The 27421-nt window shown below is 35.1% G+C and overlaps 2 protein-coding genes and 1 long non-coding RNA gene across 3 annotated transcripts in view; 1 reads left to right on the plus strand and 2 right to left on the minus strand.

Annotated features, from left to right (window-relative positions):
• The window catches only part of LOC122081150 (phosphoglucan phosphatase LSF2, chloroplastic), a 3787-nt gene extending 1020 nt beyond the window's left edge, over positions 1-2767 (minus strand). Inside the window, exons 1-3 of the mRNA XM_042648139.1 lie at positions 2351-2767; positions 988-1193; positions 7-177 (exon numbers count right to left, since the gene is read on the minus strand). Of these exons, the coding sequence (XP_042504073.1) occupies positions 7-177; positions 988-1193; positions 2351-2615 (642 nt within the window). The 5' untranslated portion in view covers positions 2616-2767. The remainder of the gene's footprint in view (positions 1-6; positions 178-987; positions 1194-2350) is intronic.
• Positions 2768-7216: 4449 nt separating this feature from the next.
• Positions 7217-9509, minus strand: LOC122081554 (adenine/guanine permease AZG1). Its single transcript, XM_042648731.1, has one exon. It carries the CDS (start codon positions 9130-9132, stop codon positions 7375-7377), a length of 1758 nt encoding a protein of 585 aa, XP_042504665.1. The 5' UTR covers positions 9133-9509; the 3' UTR covers positions 7217-7374.
• An 8660-nt stretch (positions 9510-18169) lies between these two features.
• LOC122081529 lies at positions 18170-19048 on the plus strand. The gene is made up of 3 exons (XR_006141106.1): positions 18170-18304; positions 18640-18740; positions 18836-19048. It is a non-coding gene; the product is annotated as an uncharacterized LOC122081529 (long non-coding RNA).
• Positions 19049-27421: the final 8373 nt, after the last annotated feature.

Genomic DNA, 27421 nt, shown 5'->3' on the forward strand with positions numbered 1-27421 from the left:
ACTTACATTCATATTACAGAACCAGAACATATAAGCAATTGCAACAGCAGGGGCCCTCCCCAATCCAGCCGTACAATGTACATAAACTCTTCCTTTACCCTCTGATATGGCCCATTCTAATGAAGAGACAGACTTAGGTAATCCCTTCCTGAGGGAATCTGGGTCAAAATCCCTTGCCTGCAAGTTATAGCACCCCTCAGTCCATTTAGTAAGTCGAAAGAAAAACAGCTATGATTCTGATTATGTTTCTCTAGTGATATACATTGATCTACAAGGGGAGAAGTAATATTTAAGAGCATCAAAAAACAATCCTCACGATCTTCCTTTTTCTCTTCCCTAATAAAAAACTTCTTAGAGGTGGTGGCAAGCACATAGAACCTCTCTATGCCATTCAGGGTTTAAGAAGCAAAAGAGAGGAGCTGTAAGAAAAGATTCAAGATGCACAAAGAACTCTTTACTCTAAACATCACAAAATCAACATTTATTTCTGACAAAGGAAATTGCTACATGAGACTATAAATCAACAGAAAAAACTGGTCAAGAGATCAATCCACTCAGCACCTTATATCAACACCTGCCCATATGATGTAAAACGAAAACTAACTTGAAGAATATTGAGTAAAAATAGAAAAATGAAAATTCACAAGTCCAACCTCAACTGAATGATGTTAACAAATAATCTGATCTTTACTTTGGGGCCAGCCTATTACCTATGGCAAATCTAGAAGAAGAAAAAAAGTGATATAACAGAAATATGGACCATCTGGACCATCCCAGTGGGTTGATTTCACCCTAGAAGATTTTTTGGGGACCCATTAAGTTTTTTGGGAAACTCATTTCTCTGTACCAAAATTAACACAAAGATCTTAGTAGAACACCAAAGGACCTGCTGGACAGTCACCATGGATCATCCTATAGAGGATCTTGTTCTTAAACTATCCCAAGAATCAGAATCCCAATCTAAAAGAATAACGGTAACTAGCTTACAGGCCTTCTCATGTGACGGATACCAACTTCTTTACATCGATCGACAATCGATACCAAGTCAATTCCCCAGTACTCAATGTCCTTATCCTGCTGCAAGTTTAGAATGTATGCTACTTTCTCCTCCTGCTTCAGATGATCTATGTCTTTGCGCTTCTGAGGCTGGGAACCCACAATCAAATTGTGAGTTATGTGGGTATAGTTCATGCCTGAGAGTAAAAAAAAACCCCAAGATATAAGGAAAAGAGAGACGGCATGGAATCATATAAATCTCACCACCACCAAAAAATAGTGTCCCTCCAAAATTTGAACATAAGTAGGCAGTTTCAAGATTTCAAATGTAAAACAAAGAAGACTTTGCTTTAAGAACCCAACTAAGTTGGACGATCTTACTCCGAATTTTAAATAAATATGAAATAACAGTACAATTATATTATAAGCCACTATTTATCAGAAGTGGCATAAATGTTTCCGTACAAGAAATTGATTCTGACAGCAGCTGCAAATTGCAATTCTCCTGGTGAATAGAACCCATAAGTGGGAACTATCATTTGCTTACAAAATAAAGAAGAAACTTAAAAAGTTTGCAGCTAAACATTTCAACATAAAGACAAACATTTAGTACTGCTGCCGCATTACTGTTACCATCCAGAAGCCTTTGAGTTGCAAGCACACTTATCTCCATAAAATATAACCCACACAACCACAATCCCCACCCCCACCCCAAAAAAAAAAAAAAAAGAAACATTTTCTGTACAACTGATGGATAGTGATAAAAGGTATGCACCAGGTGATATTTTGTCGCAGTTGTCCAGAAAGAAAACAGATCAGATCAAATAGGTAAGCATCAGATCACTGAATACTCACTATTTTTCAAATTCAAGTGACCCAGAAAGCACTTGAATGTCCTAGAAAGTCTCACTAAACCAAGTAAACCAACCAAAATCAATTCATTGACAAAAACAAGAACGTTACAGAGCATTATGCTTGATAACCACATCTCGAAGCCATTCACTACAAGAGAAAATCTGATTGAGAAACCAAAATTTGAAATGGGATCAGAAAGACCATATCTCACTTTTCAATCCCTAACTGAAACATCAGATAAATGAATGAAATCAACCTAATAAAAAATGATCCGGTAATTTGGGGAGCAGAAAAAGGAATTTCTAATCGCTGCCCAAGAAATATATGCCACTGGAAACAAATAAAAAAAAATTACAACAACTGGAGAAAACCATGTCTTGATCATATCAATAATGGGTCTATAGCACTATCATAGTAACTTCAATCAGTACAGGAAAGAGAAATTGCATCAAACCGATAAAAAAAAAAACTGAGATGGGTTTATGAAGAAAAAGCTCACCAAGATCATGGTGGTATTCATATGGGTTCCTCATCATCCTCTTCATCGCAACATTATACTCTTCCATCTTGTTCCTACTGCTACTGGTTTTCGTGGGATTTTCTTCAATCCCACCACCTGAAACTTTGCAGGAAATTCTATTAATCCTAGATGATTTTCTGGATACCATGGAACTGCAAAAAAGTCCCTTTTTCGAAGAGAACTCATTTTCATGTTTGGTTCTACGGACTATTGAGAAGAAACCTTTAGTAACAACAGCGTCCATTTTCTCCTTCTTTTTCCTTTCTTTTCCGTTGACAAGATTCGGTCAGGATTCAGGAACTCCCAAAAAAAAAATAGGAAAATGTCCTATACCCACTGGACGGACCAGTCATGGTGGAATCCAGACCACGCCTACTAGTACGCGCGAGTGGTGCTGCCATTGTTTCCGCAAGTATATTAACCGATCCGGTTATATCGGATTCGATTGGACAATTTTACCCTCCCACCAGATTCTGCTACGGTTTCATTTTACTATTTTGCCCTCCAAACAGGTATTGGTATCACGGGTGATCCATTATCCATTTTAATGGATCGAAAATGCGGCAAATCATGGCCGGGGATCAAGTAACCTGTTAATCTCTCTTCTAGTAAAATAAAAATATACATGATTCAACATTAGAAAGATGCATGATTTTTTCAAGAAAATGTTGCCTGTGTAATGCAAATATTGTTAATCCATGTTTAAAGTAGGATATGACATCTCTATTGCTGGACTCAACCACAATCTTCTCATACTCTTCTGAAATCGCCTCTAACAAAGCATTGCGGATTGATAATGCCTCCCTTCAATCAAATCTTGAATAGAGACTGGACTTGAAATACTATCCCTCTGTTTGTTTCATGGTTTCCTTGTGTTGTAAAACTATAATATGGGTAGACATCAATTATAAATACTTGGAATCGAGATTTGGATAACTCCCAATCAATTTTGATTCGGATCAGAGTAAAATTAATTTGAATTGTTCCAGATTAGCCATAGATTGATAAATTCTAGGCATATAGGGTTTTTCCGTATAGACTTGGCACAAGCAAGATTAGAAGGATCAGCTGAACAATTCATTTTTTAAAACCCTAGCTAGACATGATTTGGTCTATATGATAGATAATTCATATTCTGTTCTTCCATAAAATTTCAACTCAAAACAAGTAACGAGAAATTTTTTGTTGATAAATCATATAACAAAAAAATAGAATGATAAAAAAAAAACCATAGAAATGCCTTTTTTTTTTTTAGTAGAGAAATATCATTCTTTTAATTTATGAAACGTGAAAGTCCTTCACATGCCGATGAACATGGGGTCATCTCTTCATATTGAGGTTTCTTTCAGCCCAAGTGGGGAAAAAAATTTAAGTGGCAAAAATAAGATCATAGGCCTGTGACTCTGTGAGTGACTTCAATTGCAAATTTATTGGACCCAGCTGAATGGGCTAAGCTAAGCCGAAGCCCTTGCTATGTATATATCAATTCCCAGGCTCTTGATTGTTGCAATTATTCTTATCCAAGCCCAACCAGCCCATGTAGCCACCACCTATTTAGTTGTTTGATTGGAATGGAAAATGAACAATTTATCGCGTTTCACTTGTTTTGGAAATCCTACAGAGAGTTGGGATAGTTTACCCTTCAACCTTTGTACAAGGAAAAAAAAAAGTGTTATCTTCCATGAACTCAATTTTTTTGACACATAAACAAGAAAATGAAATACTAACATAAATTGAAAAAAATAAAACAAAATTTTGGGGTATCAGAAAAGAAATTAAAGGCCAGGGAGTTTGAATAAATATAAGGTGAGTATAGGAAAGTGAAAGTAATTACCAAAGCTTTAATTTAGGTGTTTCCTATCCTCCATTCTTCATAAATTCAACCTGTGAACCTTTGTTCCAACCGTATTTGCATATTTAACTCCACACCTTACAATGAAAGAAGATTGAGTAGCTAAGATGTTTCCCACTTCATCCAATGATCAATAGTATGCTAATCTATAAAATTTTAAAGGAAAAAATAATGCTCCCTAGTAGTGCAGCTATTGTGTCATTGGGGGCCAATGACAGGGTATACATGTGCATCAACAACAAGTGGGATTTATGGGGTGGACACTGGAGCCACCCGACCAATGAGCGTTCTTTCGCCCATTTTTAAAATTAAAAAAATAAAATAAAAATAAAAATAAAAGAGAGGAAGAAGAAGACAACACCTAGTGACAGTAAGGAGCAAACTGATTCTCTCACCCCTCATGAAAAGCAAAAATGCAATCCATGTTAATGTTTCTACTAGTGTTTCTATTGACCCTTTCCTTAATGAAAGGGCATATTGCCTCTTAGGGAGATTGGATCTGTTGCTTGTTTGATCACCTGGTCATATGGGTGAGTATCCAATATCTGTCATTTTTATTTCTAAATATACCTATTTGGCCCTCTTTATTCATGTAATAACAAGAAATCCATCACATAGTTACTTTGATGGATTCTATCTATACGTATCAATCCTGTGCAAAAATGATTTTTGACTTGATCCACTCTTCACTTGTACCATAGAATGATCATACAAGCAATAGATCCATTCTCCCTCTTAGGAATCCTCTCCCTTTAAAATAAACTGTTAACATGTAGATCCTTCTCCCCCTGTAAACATAAGGACCGCAAATATTTTTGCTCTCGTTGGGGATTGTGAAAGTCTAACAATATTGAAGGAAGCTAAAGAAAAGTTTCCATCATTGCTCATTTTCTGCAAAAATGACAACTAATACATCATCATCAACCAATCTTCTTCTTGCCGACGCTTTCCAACCTCACTTTGCTCGAACTCCCTCAATTTGTCTTGCTGGACAAATGGTTAGCTAGTCATCTTGGTGGGTGGTCCACCTCCTCAACTAACCTTGACCCATGAGTACATGACACAGACTCTTGCTTCCCAGTGAAGCTCATCCTTCAACCCAATACTTGACGTTGATGAGTTCTTTTTAGATTTTGTGGTTAAAAAGGAGAGTCAAGCATTCATCATTATTCTGCTTCTTTTTATTCGTTTCTATGAGTACCCAACTGACCTATCCAATTATCCCGGCTGGAGGGCCCACTATAAAATTAATTTCATTTTGATCTAAAAATAAGAAATGATGATTAGTCGTAAACAAGTGATGAAGTACATTTCGATCACATGATTTTGTTTATATAATACAAACCAATGATTATTTCAACCACATGATTTTGTCTTTTCGTCATCTTTAACTGTTGGATGAATTTGGAGTTCACTAGAAAAACTACATAGCAAATTAGTACCCTCAAAAAAAAAAAAAAAAAAAAAAGTCTCATGTAAATGTATGAACTTGTTACTTATTTTTCAATTGTTCTTCTTCAAATGAAATTCATATTAGGTTTTATTTGTTTCTGTGTGAAATAGTGGGAATTGTTATTCATTATTTGTTTTTATATTTATTATTAAAAAAAAAAATCCTACACACATGAATAGATTATGGATTCCCATTCACCATGGGTACAAGTCCAAATTTTTATTACAAAAAAAAAAATTTAATTTATAGATAGACCACACAAATTTGTTAGAAGTGTGGTCCCCCCGTAAAATTAGGCAAGTTTGAGGGGGGCTTCATTAGAAGTAAAGAAAAAAAAAACATAAGCGAAACAAATTTGTTACAAGTAATTGGAGAGCAGCCTATAGGAGTATGACTGAACCTATGCCTGACAATTATTAAGAATCAATGATTTTATCAACTATTTCAACCCCGAAAATATTTTAAAATTATTTCCAATTATCCTTAGAGAAATAGAGAGTGAGAGCCAAACCTTTGTTACTATGGGAGAATCGTAAAGAAGAGAGCAAAGTTGTATGGTTGTTAAAAATGACCAAACACGATGATGTTGTTGTGATTCGGATGAAAAGACCAAGTCTCTTGACTCAAACGAGTTGTAACCAGTTCTTGTTATTTGTTACTATAGCAAATCTACACGACTCCTGATCAGATTTTCAAAAGTTTTGAATAAAATCGAATGACTCACCCCAATCATAAATCTAGGGAACCAGGTTTCCTTCTCTCACTATGACAAGAGAACTCATCACTTTTAGCGGTTGGATGGGATTTCTACAGCAATGCCATGAGAATTTTGGACGATCTTCATAAACTAATGGGGAGAAGTAATGTTCACTTGAGAGTGAAGGAAAAGTTTTTCTTAATTCTAGGATGTAGAATGTAGGAATCTAAGATAGTCTTGGAGTAACAAAAAGGGTAGCAGCTACCTTACCCTAATTTCCGAGAAGTGGGGATGAGGAGTGGCATTCCTCTTCGGTCTTTCCAACTGAAAGTGTACCCTTCCAATGAGGGATTTTTTTTGGCCCTTTCTTGGGGCCCATAAGGAATCTGGAAACAATTTAACAAATGCAAGGCCTAGGCCCAAGTCAAAATCTGGCCCATGTTTACCTTCTCTTGCCAAATACTATCATGGCACTAGTATATGTTCTCCCTAGGAAAGGGTTTGCCATACCATGTTTCATTAGCTCAAGAAATTTTCTATCTTTCAGCTCACACCAAAGTACAAGACTGCATCTTGTCCCCAGTTAAATCTCATGAATATATTTATACCCAAATAAATAAATAAAATAATAATAATAATAAGAAGAAGAAGAATCTCATGAATAGACTTTTCTGGCAAATAATTTTTCTGCTCTATCGCTAGCTACCAATCAAGGGAATTTGTGATATGGAGTAATACATCATTTAATGAAATAATTATTTCTCATATAGTACAAACTATGAAATATCTCAGATAACTTCAAATTCATAATTATGTTTCATCCAATTTCTCCAAAGGACAAAGTTGAAAATAATCTTTAGTGAAATTTTTCATTCATAAATAATTTTTTTTTCTTCAATTTTCTCCTTTAACCACCATAATAATAACTAAAACAAAAAGGAAAAAAAAATTCCCAAACCAAACGAGTATGACAATTTTGAGTTATGAGAAAAGAAAAAAATTTAAACTGCTAATTGAACTTCAGATGATGGCTTCCTCTCCCCATCTTCAAGACCCAATCGATTTGACTCATTTACCCTTCCCAAATCCTTATTTCTCCCCTCTCTCCTCCCAACTATCCCAAGCATCACCAACGCACGCACTCCCCAATCCCATAAATGTAACACAATATAAGTCCCAATCCCACCAATCAACCCATAAGCAATCGAATAAGTCATGGGCATCAATATCATCGTCAAAAACGCTGGTATCGCCTGCCTCATATCATTCCATTCAATCTCCACCACAGATTTCATCATTAACACCCCAACCAAAATCAACGGTGGTCCTACCGCCCAAGCTGGAATCGACGCCAACAACGGCGTAAAAAAGAACGACAAGAAAAAGTACCCCGCCACCGTCAACGCCGTCAGCCCCGTCCTGCCACCTTCCCTTATCCCCGTCGACGACTCTATAAACGCTGTCACCGGTGAAGTCCCCAACAAAGATCCGATCACTATCGCCGTCGCATCGGACATGAACGCAAAATATTGACCCTCGAAATCGCCGTTCAAGTCAACGAACCCGGCGAACCGGGCCATCGAGTAAAGCGTTCCGGTCGTATCGAGTATGTCGACGTATAAGAATGTGACCAAAGATTCCCAAAATGACCCTGTCCCCATACCCATAAAGCTCAACGCACCTGCTGTGTTCTTGATGGTATGGACATCCACCACTTTCTTGAAGTACTGGTAAGACGAGTTGCCCGAGTCAGTATCGGGGAACGCGGTGACTTGGGTGTGACGGAACCATGAAACCGCTGTGACAAACACTATACCATATATCATTGCTCCCTTGATGTTCTTCACTAGACAATAAGCGATGATGACGAAACCCAGAGCGCCGAGCCAGAAAGTTGGGCTTTCCATCTTGTGATGTAAGCAGAGAATGCCACCCGATACGGTGCCGCCGGCCATAAGACTGACGGTGCCGTTTGGATATGAAATTACGGGTGCGACCGAAACTTGTGACTTAGCGGGGCAAGCACCGATTGTGACTAGTGTAGCTGAGCTGTAGCTGACGAGTCCGAGACCTTGGCTGTTTTGAAGCCCAATGAAAGCGAGGAAGAGACCGATTCCGGCGGAGGATGAGATTCGGACGGGTTTGGGAACGAGTTTTGCAAGTCTAGTTCTGAACCCAAGTGCGGAAATGAGGAGAAAAATTAACCCTTCGATGAAGACTGCCGTTAAAGCGGTTTTGTAAGAGACGTTGCCGGAGCCATGGAAGCCTACGACGGAGTAGGCAAAGTAAGCGTTGGTGCCCATACCAGGAGCTAAAGCTAAAGGGAGGTTAGCGAAGGCGCCCATGATTACACATCCGATGAGTGAGGAAGCGATGGTGGCGACGATGAGGTCTCGGCGGATTCGGTCGAGGCAGGCTGTGTAACCAGGATTGACTGGGTCGAACTTGCAGGACTCTGTGGGTTGGATCACGGTGAGGTTGCCGCCGGAGCAGTTGGAGATGGAGATGGACTGATCGCTGCAGAGAGGGACGCAGTCGGCTACGGTGCAGGTTCCACCAGAGTCGGTGAGGATACTTGCGTTGACTGCGAGGATGTAGGCCATGGTGAGGAAGGTGGCTGTGCCGGCACGGAGCTCAGTTGTGAAGGTGGAGCCTCGTTGGGCGACTTTGAATCTCTTTCCAATTGGGCTGTTGTCGACGAAGGAGTTGAGGCGGGTAGTTATGGAGGACGCCGGAGAGCGTGGTGGTCGATTCTCCATTGATGATAATGATACAGAGATAAGATCACAAGAGGTTTTTCCTCCGACTTACCGTTATCTTTGAGTCCGTCTACGGAAAGACAATTGGGAGAATTCCTCCTATAAATGTGTCTGTGTGCACTTGTGGGAGAGAGAGAGAGAGAGAGAATAGTGATGGTTTGTCTGGTTTGGAGGCGGGTTTGTGCGCCAGATAGAGATAAAGCGAGAAGTAGAAATATGGGGTAACGGGTAAACAAGGAATCTGGAATCTGGATAGACGGCCAGCAGCGAGGGTTGAGGCCTGAGGGATTAACAGATTCGTAAGAGGGGATCTTTAGGATTCGGGATAAGGAATGTTACAGTGCATCGCAACTGCATGGACAATGAGATCAATGGGTTCTTGCTATATTTGTGTGGCACCCACTACACCTTCTTCTTCCTCTTCGATCTTGTCTACAATTTACACGTGTTTTTTATTTTTTTATTTTGGATCACGTTGACTTGGGGAGGTGCATTAGAAAAGGGTGGGAGGAAGATGAACAACTATACAATACAGATAACCAATTGGTATAATTAAGTAGATACTTCTCCCACTGTTCACACACGTTTCGGCAGTCAACTTAGTATTTATTATTTAAGGTGTCTGTCCCTGACAAACTGTAGTATTGTTTTTTTTTTTTATCAAAATTATAAGGGAAAATTTGCTATCTCATAGTGGTGCGCATACTTAGACACAACAGGAAGTGAAATTAGACTGTTGATCACATTCTTTCTCTCGAATCATAATTTATATGGGAAAATAAACGTTTCATGATCTTCCATCTTCTGCACCTAGACACAAATGAAAAACAAATGATGCCTCCCACTTGTATGAACTAAGAGAATTGTTCCTAAGTAATGTTCATCTACATTTTTTCATTGCTTTTACGCAGTGGTGTGACCAAGGAGTTTCTTTTTTTTCAATTTCTATTTGAGAAATAGTTCTTCAGGTTACCAATGTGAAAAAAAAAATTATATACCCCATCAATGGATAAAAAAAAAAAATCATAAGAAAGAAAATTTGCGCTTTCAAGACCACGTCGTGCTAATCTTTTTTCCTTTTATTGCCTTTTGGTTGTAGATATATCCATTACTAAAGCTAACGTGAATAGGCCGACCTTCTAGAGTTTTGGGGGAAAAAAAATATTTAACAAGTCTACAATAATCAATTAATTTAGGCACCACTATAGGCATTGTGGGACAAATAACATTCACTAAACCTTAAATAGAAGTTTTTTCTTTTTAGCACCACCCCACTATAACTCTAAAAGACCACATGGATCCTCCTTATGTACCAAATTTCGTCTTTCATAAGATTTGGGCCTTGGCTTGGCGGTTCGCAATGCTTAGTAGGGTATCTATCTGAGAGTTGATCGCTTGGTCATCTCCTCTCAAGTGCATCAGTGTTTGGTTTGTATAAATTTTCATGTTTTCCAAAAAGTGTAGCCTTGGGCCCCAGTTGACTCCTCCATGAGTATGTACTTGGCTCCTATGTGGGTCTACTATATAATGATCAATAGGCCTTTGAACTTGAATAATAATAATATAAAAAATAAATAAATAAATAAAAGAACCTCTCATTTAACCCATATGTAATCCTATTAAATGTGAGAGAGAGAGGGAGAGAGAGAGTAACTTCAGTTCCACTTCCTCATGTGTCTAGGCATATGTAATACTATTAGTTAGATTTCTTTCTCCCTATCATTATATGGGGGAATTACATAGATCTAAAAAAAAAAGATTTATGAAACTGGTAGGTGTAAATTATATTTTACAATTGCAACTTACTAAATTGAAATAATTTACCAAATCCCATATAAAGTATAAACAAAAGAAAATTAAAGAAAAAACCTAAAATACCCCAATATTCATCTCTATTTCCTTCTTCCTTCTTCCTTCTTCCTTCTTCCAACGTAGGAATATCTTCGCAACCACTCCTCCTCCCTCTTTTTGGAACCTAGGGTTAAACTTTGAGCCAGTTCCCTAGCCTTTTATCATATGGGGTTGAAATTACGACAATGAGTTACTACTTATGTATATACCAAGAAACAGGTAAGTGATCCGTAATATGTGGAACTTCTCTTAAAAAAAGAATAATTAATAAAATTCATTTTGACAATAATATATAGTGAGTGATTCATATGCGTATCAGATTTTGTATGGAAGAATCGTTAAGATCCTTATACATAAAAATTACATTCCCATAACCAGTAATGCATGGGAGTTCTCTTGAAAAATATTACTTAATGATTAGTTATAAATTGTGAACTCAACGTGGTTCTTTAAAATATTATTATAAAATAATAATAAATGGATTACAATCAAGAGTTCTACTACCAAAAAAGAAAAAAAAAATCATTAATTTAGATTATATTGGTCCCCATCTAAACAATGAGATTTAGAATGTTCCCTTAATTATGTTCTTCTTCCATGAATGACTCATATATAAATGGATAGTGGGTCGGTCTCCAAATATGTTAAAATAAAATAAAAAAAATGGAAAAGGTAGTAAGATATCACCATACAGCCATACCCAAGCTGGATTAGTGAATTTTAAAATTTTATATTAAAGCTCAAAAAATAAAATGTATCCTACAATCAGAAATAAGAGATTGAGGAAGATGGAGTCCCACCATTAAGATTTTCTTCCACCTTCCCCTGTTCCCCTCTCAAAACAAGTCATTTAACAATGAAATCTCATGCATGAACATTTCTTTATTATATACTTAGCAAAATAATTGCTGTCTTCATTTCTTAATCATAAGAGTTCTTACTAAACCCCACCTTGCTTATTCCATAAAGAAATAATAAAAAAATAAAAAAAAACATTTTTTTTTTTTAGTATAGAAATAAAGAAATAAGAATTATGCATACTTTTGAGAGAGAGAGAGAGAGAGAGGCCTCAAAGTAGAGAAAGGCTTTTGGTGTTTTATAATTTGCAAGGTAGTAAGTGAGGACACAAAGTTATCAAAAAAAAAAAAAAAAAGTGAGGACACAAATCTTCTTATTCTATTTGAGGGGTGATGAAATTGAAAGTGCCATTTGAGTTTCAGTGCTCTCTCATTTGTTACTTTTGTTCAGTGCATAAACTCCTCATTCATTTTTTTTTTTTCTTGGGTTTTAATTTTCATAGGGACTCAAGACTGATTCGACCTTACCAAGATATATATTTTCTCCACCACCAATATCTCTTTCTCCTCTTATCAACTACTGCTCAACATCTATCACATGAAACCTTCCTCCTCCTTCCCTCCTTCCACACCACTTTTCTTTGACTAAATAAGGTAAGATGTTTGTTCAAAGCCTCATTCATCTCAAATCCATCGTTATCTAGCCTGATAAGTATAGTTACAAGTCATGGAAGGCCCGGTTTGGTTTGAACCAGTTGATCGATTTAAGGCCGGACCAGATAAGTTCTTTGTGGTATTGGACTGTCTCTGACCCTAATTCTTTGGCTAGAATTTACTGTTTGACCCAAATTTTTAGCTGTACCGCTATACCTGCCCAGCCAGTCCGGACTCTGGACCAAGGTTATAAAACGTCACAGTATTATCGTATCGATCACTGCTGATATCAATGCCTGTATGGATAGGCTGTATTGAGCTGGTATCGGCCAATTTGAGATCAAAGAGTCGATTTTTTTATCAGATGTCGGTCAGATATATATAATTGATCGATACAATATGGATATATAGAAGCCTGGGTGGACTGGTCTGGTCCAAAGCGTTAAAACAATGTGGTCTGATTTCGTTATATGTAAAGCACTAAAATCCATAATTAAAAAAAAAAAAAAAAAAAAAAAAAAGGTTTTAAGTCCCTAAAACGAGTGCATAAAAATATAATTAAACACGAAGATCATATTGAGTGCATGATGAGATCAAGGATTGTAGAAACCAAAACCTAAAACAGTATAAAAAAAATGCAACAATCACATCGCCAAGGATTTTTATGGTTTAATTAACGGTAAAATGAGATCTACTACTTCTATATCAAATGAGAATAGGGTTATAGCTGCTTGTCCTAACGTCCATCTCAAGTTATAGAGAAAACCATCTCATTATAAATATATATAGAAAAAACCCTACATAGACACATATTACCAAAATACTTATGTAGTCTTTGAAAAGAAAAAAAATTCCTAGCATGACTGTCCTCAAAACCTATCATGGATGCATCAGTTTCTCAAGGCCTAATAACATGCAAGGTGGGTTAATTCCTCCAAACCCCTTAATAATTCATAGAAATTAAACCACAAATACAAGCGACATAGTACATAACGTCATACCCCAACTAGAAATCCCTATAAAGTTCATGTGAGATGCGGACATTGCATCGTGAGTGCGTTTAATTTAATTTTTACTTTAAAAACCATCTTAAACGGGTATGGATAGGAACTGAAGAACTGTTATGAACCATAAATTTGTTTGTGTCTTCATTTGCATGAAATGTGGAAAAGGAATAGAAAAGGAAATCCTCCAAATCACCTCTCTATCTTTCACTGATTTCTGTTAACGATAAAGTAGATAACACGCAGTAATGAAATGAATGATTAAGATGAGCACTACATATCTCTAAGTGTAAAGAGTTGAATATTCTAAAGTGCAAATAGAGTATAGTAGTATAATATATTCCTGTGATTTTACAATCTTCTAACAACTGCGTTCATGGATTCTTTACGGATTGATCCAGGGAGTACCTCGACAAAGGGAATGAGTCAAAGGAGAGGAGAAAAAAATAAAAAATAGTTTTCTGCACATGAGCCTAAACTCTCTCACTCTATAATATGGCTGGACAAGATTCTAGGCCTTCAGCCTGATTAGTCCCATGGGTCTATACTGACCCCACAACCACATGGATTGAGTCATATCGAAGTTGAATGAGAATTATTTAACTTTCATCGAAAGCAGTGAAGAACATTGAATATCCTCGTGTGAGTGGCCTAATGAGGTAAGAAGAATCGAACTCAGAATCACACATTTCTTGAGGCAAATGTCCCTTAGCAACTGAACTACCCCTTGGAGTTTCTCACATTTTTTGAAAAAGTTGAGAACCTTATTTGGGGTTGTAGATTATTATGAATTATGGAGTGCTTGGGACATATATCTTTCTTGTGAGATAAATAAAAGGCAACATCATAATGGATGCTCTAAAGGAGGGGGGAAGTCAGGAAGTCTTTTATTTATATGTTCCCTTCACTGAAAGAAAGGTATTATCATGTATGTCTTCACTTTTTGTTAAGAAATAAGTGTGTTTCCTTTCTCATGCAAAGGATTAATTAGATTTTATAACCATAGTTTTTTAGTTAATTTTATTTTATTTACCATAGTTTTTTAGTTTATTTTATTTTATTTATTTAATAATCCATTATTTAGCTAAAATTTTTCTAGTTCAACACTATTTTTATTTTAATAAAAAGATCGAATTTTTCTAAGACCACAATGAATTGACATCCATTCATCTTGATCATCACCATCGTAAAATAGAGGGAGAGATATGAGAAAGAGGGGGTCACATCAGAACCCTCACCTCGTTCACGAGCAATGAAGGAAAGCTTAATCCTTAATAAAAACGTATGGATTTCACCATTATTGTTTACTAGCCCTCCTTGTTTAGTTTATTTTTGAATTTCAGGTAAGATTCCTTCACTTTGCTTCTAAGTATAGTCATTCTTCCACCATTTCCAGAGATTAAAGCAGTATTGAACTTGAAAGTCAAATAAATCTGCAAGTGGATATCATCTTCTTCTTCTTCTTTTTTTTTAGGTCAAAGTGTGGGGTTTGTTCAGTTGTTGAAAGCCTGAGCCCCTTTGAGTAAATAATAGGACTAGTTGAGGTCAACCACGCAACATGGTAGCAATGAGTTCCTGGTCTCTGATTTCTGATAAGAAATATATGAACAAATTAATATATATAATCAAAGGAGACAGAAATTTCAAACTTTACAAACCTGTTTTTCTCATAGTCTACACTAGTGTTTCAACACCCCACGATGAGCTTAGTTGTCTAGGAGAACTGGATCTAAAGTTAAAGACTTTCATTACCAGTGTTTGTTGTTTAAATGGCAGATGTTGACCTTCATCACATGTTTGATAACATAAGTACCCTTAATTAATTGGCCTAACCAAGCTTAAACAAAAGGGTTAGACAGCCATGATTATTAGCAATTCAGCATTTGAGGAAACTATATGATTGAAGCTTACCCTTATTCTTATATTAAAGAAACAACTTGAAAAGGGTATTAATTAAGCAAAGTACCCTTAATAAATATTCAATATATTTTGAAAGGTAAATATTTTATTGGAAAGGGTTCTGTAAGCAAGAGGCATAGAGGAATGCCACACAAATGACGTGAGAAAAAAAATGGTATCATACATAAGACATCATCGAGGTCATTTCGTATGAAGAAGAAAGGGATAGAAACAGAGGTGCTATCACACCTACCCCAGTGGCTCTGACAGTTAAGATCTTTCAAAAGTCTTCTTAATATAAAAAATAAATAAATAATTTTGAAGTGGAGGAAAATTATAAATTCTAAATTTTATAATCAAGAATAATTTTCTTATTTGATAGATAGGGAAAACCTCTTAATTTGACTTTTCTTATGTGGATCTCCTAAAACTTTGCTATATGGAAAAGTTGACTTTGAAAAATCTCAACTTTTTTTTTTTATCGTTTTTATGTCAAAAATCCTTGATGAAAAGTGTATCGAGGTTCCCACTTAGGTGTTTGACAGGAAGGATTAATCAATAACAGAGGCAAGCCTTTGGCAAGACCCCATTCCTGAACAGCCTTAACAACTACCTTGTGGAAATATGGTTGAGATCTAAGTTTTGATAAACATGTTATCACATCATCATCCATCCATGGTTAAATTTTATACCAACGTGGCACTCCTCTATGTTATTGTAAAAGTTTAAGAAATATTTTAGAAGTCTACGACTAAACTCAATAGAAACTCAATAAGCAGTGACCATTGAAATTGAATAATAGAGGAAAACGTGAGCTATTGAGTTGGGATAGCACCGCATTTAACAAATGGCGGCATGTTAAGAAATTTCAAATGTATTCAACGGTCAATTTATCAAATTATCTATCCACATGATTGAAAAAAGGTAGGCATACAAAGAATAGAATCGGTCTTACTACAGGCATGCAAGAAATTACGTTTTGAAAACTCTTGGTTACCCTTCCATTAAATATTTATATTAACTAAATTTTAAGAATAAAATAAAGATAAGATAAAGAGCAATCAATGATTAAAGTTTTTTTTTTTTTTTTTTTTGTGAATTTTTTTGGTAAAGATTACAGCTTGAATTTTTTTAGTTCACCACTTCGGTGATAAGAAGCTGCACCCAATAACTTAACCTTGAAAGGCAATGGAGAGGCAATTTGGAAATTCACCACGTGTATGTAATTTTGCATATATGTTTTTTCAAGGCCCAATATAATGGCCCAACTACGCATATATATATATATATATATATCACTATCATACTATCATACTACTATATAAAAGTATGTACTCCCTGTCTTTGGTATACTTTTTCAAAATGACCAAAAAACCATTTATATCTACCAAAAAAATTCCTCAAATGACCAAAATCTCTCAAAATGGAATATGAAACAAATATCATAATAAACTCTATAATTCTCTCTCTCTCTCTCTCTCTAAACGTGGAGAAGAAAGGGGGAGAGTGGAATATTAAAAAGGCCTATAATTATAAAGTCTAAACCCACTCATCCTCTCACCCCTAAAAATGGAAGATAAATCAAATAATAATAATAAACTCTATAATTCTCACTCTATCCCTCTCTAAATGTGGAGGAGAAAGGGGGAGAGTGGAGTATTAAAAAGGCATATAATTATAATTATTATTAAGTATTAAAAAGGCATATAATTATAAACCCTAAACCCATTCATCCTCTCACCCCTCAAAATGGAAGATGAAACAAATAATAATAATAAACTCTACAATTCTCACACACTCTCTCTAAACTTGGAGGAGAAAGGGGGGATTTGGCTCCTCTGTGGCGCAACACAATGTCCGGCACGCATCCAACACCTAGTAACGCCTTGGGCTCGATGTCAAGATGTTTCTGGCCGTTGGATGCGCACCAGACACTGTGTTGCGCCACAGAGGAGCTCAATCTGAAAGGAGAAGAGTGGAGAGAGAAATAGAGAGAATTATAGAGAATTGTGATGGAATGAACAATTATGGAGAGAGATATGCAAAAAAAAATAAATTAATAATAATAAACTCTCCATAATTCTCTATTTCTCTTTCTCTCTAAATGTGTAGGAGAAAGGAGAGAGTAATAATTAATTATAATTATTAATTAATTTCATATTCAAAAGGATTAAAAAAAAGGCATATAATATTCCTTCTTAAATCTCTCTCTCTCTCTCTCATCCTCTTTGAAAAAAACGTGGAATACAATAGAGGGAGATTCTCCATAGAGAAAATTATAAATAATTATGGAAATATTAAAAAGGTAAATATAGAGAGAGATATACCATAACAAAAAAAAACCGTTCCTAAAATCTCTCATTCCATCCCTTACAAAATCTAAATGTGGAGGAAAGGGGTATTTTCTCTTTATAATTATCTTTCTCTCATTCACTCTCTCTAAACGTGGAGGAGAAAGGGGTGTTATTAATTATAATTATTACGTATTAAATGGATAAAAAAAATAGGTACAAAATTATTGAGAGATTTATTACATAAAAACAATATCTTTCAATAATCTTTCATCGACTTTAAAGGTTTTTACTGCATGGAATCCTTCCTTATATATACCACAGAGAAGACAAAAAAATCAACTACAATATCTCAGGATTTCTCAATTTTTTATCTTTTGCAACAGTAACTCAAAATATTTCCACTAAATCTTTATCTTATCCTATTTATTAGTAAAGAAATGCTTCATTCTCCTTCATTAGGAAATAGAATCTCTCTCCCCCCATGTATTTATTAATTTTTTGATACGTCTCTTATCTTATTTATTAGTAAATAAAATCTTCCCTCTTCTCTCCCTTTTATTAGGTAACAAATTCAGAGAGTTGTGTCTCCTCTTTGGTCTTCTCTCCCAAAGCCCACAATCTGCTCTAAAAGAGCTCCAAGAGCTCCCTTTCTCTGTTATTCCTTTAGCTCCAGGTAAGCTATTATAAGGTTTCTTATACAATTCTTTAGCTTTTTTTTTTCCTATCCAATTTAAGGTATTCATCCTCACTCCTTGATCATATAATGCACTTTTTGTCTTCTAAAATTTGTTTGTTTGTTTTTCTTTTTCTTTTTTTTCTTTTCCTGCTCTTTGTGGATGTAAACCTGTAGATTTTAATATGTTTTCTGATTTAGGTTATCTGGGAATCTACTTAAATCTGTAATCTCATTTTTTTTTTTTAAATCCATATTTTTAAATGTTTGATTTTCTTCGCTCATTTATGGGTTTATCGTATCTAATGTTGGGTTAACCCTCTAACTTGTCTCAGGTATGAAAAGATCTTAGGGCTTCATAATCCTCAATCGGTTGAAGAAATCTTTAAGGATTTCAGATGAAGGCACGTTGGAACGATCAAGGCTCTCACCACTGGTTGGATTTTTTTCTTCATTGCTTCTCTCATTCTTATTTTGAGGATTTTTTGCTTCATAGGTTCTGATGTTTACGTTGTTGTTTTTATTTTGCAGATGTTGAGAAATTATTTCAATAATGTGATCCTCGTGAGTTCTGTTTTTTATATGGGTTTGGTAGGGTTTTGGTTTTAAAAAAAGTAATAGTGACTATGATATCAATTTGGTTTCTGGATGTTGTTAAATTGTATATTTTGAGTATTTAAGGGTTGCAATTACTCAGGTTTCACTTTAGAGTTAGTTGGATCTCAAATTCAAAGATATCTCCAATTCTGTCTCTTATTTTATTTTCATGCAATCCGACCAACTCTTACTTCTCTTTGAATCCCAAGTTCCCAACAGCCACCGCTTAATTGGAGATTCAATTGAGCATGTAGGATTTACATTAGATGCTCTAATAATTCCTAATGGACAAACTTTTTTCTACTGGATGCATGTGATTGCCTCTAGATCTGTCTAAAAAAAGAAATGGCTAAAAATGGATCCCTTTAGCATTGGATATCTGTAACAAAGTGACCCCAACTTGCCAAGTAAAGGAATCTATGAAATAAAGAGTTGAAACTATTAAGCAAACCATTAATACCAAGAATTAATATGCTCTACAGGTCTTTCAATCATGTTCAATTGATCTTCTATTTTTGTGATATGCTCTCTTACATGAAAGCATTACATTGTTATTTTTATGAACTTTATAAGAAAATCATTTTTATTACACAATGATGAAATTGGTGATTGTGATTGCATTACCGTTAACAAGCTTCTAAACTCTCGATTTCTCTGGTTGTAACCAAGGCCATAGAAAGAACTTAAAAAGAAAAGGCGTCAATGTCTTTCCCTCTTCAAAGACTCCAAGCTTCTGAACTCCCGATTTCTCTGGTTGTAACCAAGGCTATAGAAAGAGCTTAAAAAGAAAGGGTGTCAATCTCGTTCCCTCTTGAAAGACTCCAAGGTTGTTTTCATCCACATTTAAGGTTCCTAAACTAAAGAACCCATCCTTGATAGCTTATAACTAAATCTCTTAGAGAGAGACAGAGACATTTTACTAAAGAGAGGCCTCTCTCTCTTACCATTGATTGTCTAAAAATATGTTGTAATTGTCTATCATTATTTAAAATTTAATAGTCATCTTAAATTACTAATTGCTTTAATGGATATCATATATGATTGAAATACATTTCTCTCTCTCTCTCTCTCTCTCTCTCTCTCTCTCTCTCTCTCTCTCTCACGTGCATTTGCACGTGTCCTTTTACTAGTATATATATATATAACCCAATAACCCATTCTCTCTTCTACCAAAAAAAAAAAACCATTCTCCCTAAGCCCGTGGGTAGTTGCAAAGTTCCCTGGTCCAATTATAATTGATCATTCTTTGCCTTTAATATTTTAGGTTGAAATGTGATTGATAATGCCTTACTGCTTTACCTCTATACTTGTTGGTCTATAAGGTAACTTAAGGGGAATTTATTTTTTTTGTAGGGTAGAAAAGGTAAAGGAAATTTTTTGCCTATTAATTAGGGTAAAGGTTCCTACATCTAACGGAGGATAACAATAAGGCCATCACCTGTCGCAACTCTATTCATTGTGACCCTACTTCAATCAATGGTTACCAATTACTTTTATTCCATTTTACTAGAATTTGAAGTCTCTCACGTCCTCCTCTACACTAACCGCCCTCTCTCTCTCTCCTCTTTCCTAACACGCTCTCTCTCTCTCTTCCTCACAACTCACTTCTGCCCTAACCCCTCTCCCTCTCGGGTTTCTCCTCTGTCAGCGGTGATGTTACGGTTGTTGTAGGCGAGAAAGGACGCTACGATTGGTGGAAGGAAAAAAGAATGGCGAGAGAGAAAATTCAGATCAAGAAGATCGATAACACGATGGCGAGACAGGTGACCTTGTCTAAGAGAAGAAGAGAGCTATTTAAGGAGGCTGAGGAGCAGTCCATTCTCTGTGATGCTGAGGTGGCTCTTATCATTTTTCCCTCCACAGGAAAGCTCTTCGAATACGCCAGCTAAAGGTCTCTCTCTCTCTCTCTCTCTCTCTCTCTCTCTCTCTCTAAGATGAATGCATGTGTTGTGTTTCATTGTTTGCCGCCATTGAAGGTTAGGTAAAGCTTCAGTTTCTCTATCAAGGTTGCATTGGAGTTTTAGGAGTGTTGAGACTTCGAAGCAAGTCTCTCTAGCCAATAGACTTAAGCTAAGTAGTCACAGTACCTTAAAAAAAGGGAGAGTTATTCGGAGACATTATCGTACAAACTTAAAGATTAGCTTTCTTTCTCTACATGGTTGTTCTGAGTGATGATCTGATGAGTCAGAAGCATCTAAGAACTGGATTTTTTTTTGTCCTTTTTCTCAGCTTCTAATCTGTGCTATATTTCTATCAAAAAAAAATAATAATAAATAAATAGAGAAAGCAATCTAGGAGTGAAGGTACACTTTCTGTCCTTCCCCTTGTTTTACACTTCAAATTTGTTAAATTTGATTGCTCTGTGTTGCTGTTATTGTGCTCCCTGATTCTGCCCAATGAGGAAGATACTTACTGAAAAATTCAAATGACCCTACATCCTAACCAATGAATTCCAATAGATGATCCAACTCTACCACACTAGTAGCCCATATCACAAACATCTACTTCCATGTAAAGCAAAAGAGATACAAATTGCCCCTCTTGGGGCTATAGTAACACCACTTCCTTTTAATATTGCTGATGGTTAGACCAATAAGTAGTACCACACCCAACTTGAAAGTTAAATCTATACTAAAGCCAGAGAGAGAGTTATAAAAAGTTTCTCAAACAGGAAAAGCCACGACTGAGTAACATCAGTTTTACTTGGCTTGGAGTTCAGCTATGGGAGTGACATTTAGTCTTAATAACCCATAAATTACATTCAATTTTGTCTGAACTTGAATGCAGCTAAATGGGTTGCCGCAAATAGGAATTGCAAGAATGGGAACCAAGTGGGACTGAATGAGAAAAAGGAAAGTATTGAAGAGGAGGAGTGGTTATGGGCTCACCTTGATGGACTTGAGGAATAGAACGAGAGGAGGAAGAGTGAACTCTAGCTAGTGATGGTAGAAGAAGATGAAAGAAAATAAACGCGGAACGATTCATGAAGATCGATAAGCATGCACGACAAACACTACAAAAACAAGTTTTAGGCATACCTGTATCCGTGGCTGAAGAATAAGAACTCCTTAATATCTTCTTGTATGCTCCTCGTACAATACGATCAATATTGGTCTGGTCTACCCTCTTTTCCTTTTGCTTTTGGTCGTTAGCCTCACTTAATGGGTCAGTGATAACTTTATATAGGGGTGAGGGTAGGGACCAACCCTGCAAAGAAATTAGGGTTTCTTCCCCATTAAAGAAACAATACCTTAGGTCCACATATAGTAATAAATATTTCATACCATTAAGGTGTGCTAATAGAATCCAATATCTCCATAGAGATCACTTACCAATAATATTGGACTCTTTCTGCTTACTCCATCTGTAGTCAACACCACGAAATCGATTTTGGAAATAAATCTTTGAGTATGCTAGCCCACCTAATAGGAAATCTTACAATCTCCCACTTGGGCAGCATATGTCGCAAGTTTTAGATTTTAAAATTTATTTAAAACGACTCTCCAATTTAGATAAAATTAATGTGGCCACAAACAAAACAGTGTTGAATGGAGTGCACCTTAAACCAAATGCCTTAGTCCGAATGAGAATTATAAACACCCAACCATATTGATCATCACATCTAAAGCGATATGAGACCACACACGTCAAAGTACTCATAACATCACTGACTTGGGCTGAGCAGTATGAAAGTGTGGTATGGAAATAACATGCTATAGTGATCATCATGTATATTTCCAAATTGGTCCTGACTCGAAAACCAAATGAGCCCTATGAGACAGATACCGAAGGTCTCATTAACTACAAGCATCTCCCAAACGCTCAAGCTTCAATCAAAGAAGCTCATTGAAACTGGGTCCGGATGTCCCAAAACACTGGCACTAGACCTTAATCAAACGAGGTTTTACTAGCGACTGGATGTGTGTGTATTGATTGGAACCTCAGATACCGAATGAGATAAATACACCATATATAACCTCAATTTTCTATAGGAGGCAAATAAATAAGTGTATACACATAAAAAAATGGCCATAAAAATGCATATATATTCTTGAGAAGAATAATAATGCATCATATGTATAAACTAAAACTGAAAGTCAAATGCGAACATATTGCACAAAACTCCCACTAATAAAATGCATCAAAAGAACTAACAAGTCCCATATTAGTAACATGCTCTTGAAAGACTTTTGGAGTCAAGCCCTCAGTAAGAAGATTTGTAATAATGTTTTCTGTAGCAATCTACTCTATTGTAATCTGTGACTCTTGAACTTTCTCTTTGATCAAAAAATACTTAATGCCAATGTGTTTAGAGCCTGAAGTACTTTTACTGTTATGAGAGAAACATACCGCAGCGGAGTTGTCACAGAACATCCTCAATGGTTTAGATATAGAATCAACAATCTGTAATAATGTAGTTCTACAAAAATTTATGATTCATGAGCTTACTCCCACTGATCTTTAGATAGACCTATTCAATTCCTCCCATTTTCATGAAGAGCCTTAGTTTGAATATAATTAACAATCCCTGGCTTAGGAGGCTCATCAATTAAGATTAAAATTTATTATCATAATGGCCAGAGAAATATTAAAGGATTAGTTCCATTCCTTAAAATTGGAACCATTCAAATTTTTTTAACAGAAAATAACTGAGAAGTTAAAACTGACAAATATAATCATACATATTTACCAAAATATACAATATGCAAGAACATAAGGCATATTAAACTTCCCAATAATATAATTAAATCTGATTAATTGGGCTGTTAATCAGATTTATCCCAGTATTGTTTTCAATAACTGTAGGAAAACAGAAACTGGAGAAAGATCCGACGTCATCGGGGTCACACCTGTGGTGGCAAGATTGCCCAACACGTAATAGAATCTTTCACATGCAAGGCGAGACGCCCAAAACAACACCACTTTGAAGATTCCGTCACCTGTGGTGGCAAGACATGAACTTCTAAAGCTATGAAGCCCAAAATGTCACCCTCACACTATCAAGCGAAACCGACCAAATGAAGACTCACTTGTGGTGGCAAGAGCACATCATTCATCATATGGTCTCCTTGACTGCAACCCATCCTGAATAGTCAATAGTAATTTCATAATCTTAGTAACTAGCCCACTAAATGGAAGTGTAATCACTGAAATTATGAAAATCTATAGACTTGGATTGATACCAAATGCCCGTGGGTTTAGATTTTGGGTGCAAACAACAAGATGAGTTATTTCAGTATTTAATTAATAAAATATTCAACATAAGCCCACAAAAGCAACCCATTATAAACCCTAATAGTCAATATAGTAACATCATAATTTAGCAGTTATCAAAGTGAGTACATTCTTAGTATGACAGTTTTGTACTTCCAGCCATTATCATAAATAAATAAAAATCTAAATATGGCATTTTTATATTGAAAACATGCTAAATATGAAAGTCCATAACATTTATTCATGATAACAAAAAAAAAAAACATGAAATATGTTACTTTATCCATAATTCATTAGATATACAAAGTTGTATATAAATATGAACTTCAACCCAAATGACTTTAATATTTAATACAAACATTAGCCCATAAACTTTAAAGTCAATCACAATAAAGACCTAGAATTTCTTTAAATAAAAAAAAAGTTCAGTAACTAATAGAGCACATGAATCAAATAATTTATAGGCCAAAATAACAATAAGCCTTTAACAAATAAAAGTAATGTTGACTTAGTTCCAAAGTAAGTATAAATAACTTCATAGGCTTTATACCAATAAGCCACTAAAACTTCAATGAGTTCATTTAAATCATTCAAATATAATATATCTGTTTTATCTCAATGAATTTTCAATAAAATTAAACTTTATCACAAGTACAAATATGATATATAAATTTGAAGAAATATTACTTAAACAATGCACTCGTGATATTTTGAATCATAAATGAGTGTCAAAACTCATAATTATGTGTCTCGTGACGAAACCTGATGTCACGGATGATAAATATAATATCGAAGAAAATATCAAAATACCCCTAGATTGATTTAAAATTTATGAAACGATAAGTGTAGTATACATAATAAAACATGTATGATACATCTATCACCCTCAATAGGATAATAATTTATTCTCCCACTAATATAAGAGAGTAAGACTAGATGACCTAATAAAAGTACCATTTATAAGAGTCAATATCAGTTCATATTAGAACTAGATCTAACTGTTGGCTTGAATAAACATGGCCGAAATAGTCAACAATATAAACAGATTTCAGAAGTCATTTCAATAAATCAAAATTAAACGATTTCTAATTTTATTTGCATAAACTGTTGATGGTTTATACAATTATTAGACTCAAAAACTCGATTTCATTGAAATTATGCTGAAAATAGTTAATAAACCATTAACATGTAGAAGCAACGTATGATGATCTTGTGTCATAACATTTCAAATATGAGTATAGGTATCATCATTAATATTAATCTTTAAGATGCCAACTCTACCCACAAAGAATCTTCATAAAAATCGATTCAAATAGACCACACCAATAACAAAGTTTAACTTGGTGAGATTCATGTGCATTCACTGTAATGACTATATCACTCAAAAGTTATAGTTGAAACTGTATCCTTATTCTTTAAGACAGGAATATATTGGTCCTCTCATTTTCTTGTATTAACTGTGAAAATAACAATAATTTTTTAGATCCCCTTACCTTTGGGATCAGAATCCTTAAGTTACTGTCATTTTCTTTAACTTTGGTGACATCATCTTTAGGTAAATGTCACCTACTATGCGGTCCTAGGAAAAATCATGAAAAAACAAGATACGTCATTTTAGTGGAATCCACATCATCCTTTCATGGTTTCCTAGAAATGCGTTTTGTAGCTAAACATGTGCGAAAGCTTACACCCAACTTAACTCCAATGTATCTATTCATCATAGAGTATTCCAAATATGACATGTAAACATAAAATATCATTAATTTTCTGCCTATGTCATTCATAAATGACTTTTTTAATATCATAGTAATGATAAACCAATGCAAAAATATGCATAAACAGAAATACAATTCTGAAGCCACTATAGAATAAAGACAAAACACTATAGTTGTTCCAAAACAATTATGGAACACAAAATATAGGTCTCATTTTTCTTGTTTTAAATTCAACCCAGCATATTGAACATGCATTCACTGGTCGAACCATAAACAACATTTCAGAATATATAATTACATCCTCCCACTGGTTTGACCAGTTAAGTAATTATCCACAACATCCCAAGTACATGAGAAAGTGACATCATGAAAACCAATGGTATTTTATTATTCACAAGGCCTTGGGACTCTTAAATAATTGTTTTAAATATGAAAAATTTCATTGAACATTATTTGAAGACTGGCCATTACAAAAAAGACTCATTTATTTCAATGCATTTCCATTAAAATTACCTTTATCATAAATAGACTATAGACCAGATGTCACAGATAATATAGTATTGAAGAACCCATCAAAATAACCGGGGTTGGTTCAAGAAAATCACAAAACAACAAATTTATGCCATATAAATAAATCAATACATAAACAATATTAGATTTATCTATGAACTGTAGTAGGACAAAATTTTATCCTACAAAATATAACGGGATTATAGATTTTGTAATCTCAGGTGTGACAGTATTCCGTCCTCTCAAGTGGCACAATAAATACCCATCATAAGAGTCAATAAATCGTTTCATTTTGAATCGGATCAAAACTGGTTCGAATCAAGACAATACCTTAGTGACGACTGTTCAAAGACTTTAGTATGAATCATAAATTTAAATGGAATGGGATTTTAAAACGTAAGAGAGCCCACTTTACAAATCTCATTTGATATATATATATATATATATTAATAGATCATGCGCATGGGTCTAAGCCCATAACAGTTTAAATGAAACAATAAACCTTTTTTTTTTTTTTATGAAATAAATAAGGCCCAACCCATTACTTTAAAGGATTTAAAAAGAAAAGAATTGATAGAACCAAGTCTGGGTCTATTGTCACCCACGACCAAACTCTTTTTTTTTTTTAATTTATCTATTTTTTTTTTAGTCAACTTGACATAATACTTTCTTCGTCCCAAAGTAATACAATACTCTCTTTTGGAGATAGCTTCCGTATCACGAATCCGTTTGTGTTAACTTGATTTCTAATCTAATTTGGTTCACCTATTGACTGATTCACTGGATTGGGTTTGATTTAGCCGGTTCGAATTGTGTTAGTTCAATCCATCCCATTTGAGATAATGCCTATGAGCTTTTAAACCCATTACACTTAAACAAACCTGGACATGGGCTTAGCCCATTAAGTGTCTAAATATAAAATATAAAATTAAGTCAAACCATATGGATCCAGCCCAAGTCCAAAGGAACAAACTTAACTCAATGTTGGGCTTGAGCCCGAAGGCTCAAAAGTTATAAACTATAGAACCCATTATAAGTGAAGACCATTAAGGGTATAAATGTAAAACCAAAACATAACAGT

This window comes from Macadamia integrifolia, chromosome 6 (assembly GCF_013358625.1).
Source record: "Macadamia integrifolia cultivar HAES 741 chromosome 6, SCU_Mint_v3, whole genome shotgun sequence".
Lineage (NCBI taxonomy): Eukaryota > Viridiplantae > Streptophyta > Magnoliopsida > Proteales > Proteaceae > Macadamia > Macadamia integrifolia.

What these genes read in the sequence shown, in the direction of transcription:
- LOC122081554 (XM_042648731.1), bottom strand. Translation starts at nt 9,132, where the DNA reads ATGGAGAATCGACCACCACGCTCTCCGGCGTCCTCCATAACTACCCGC.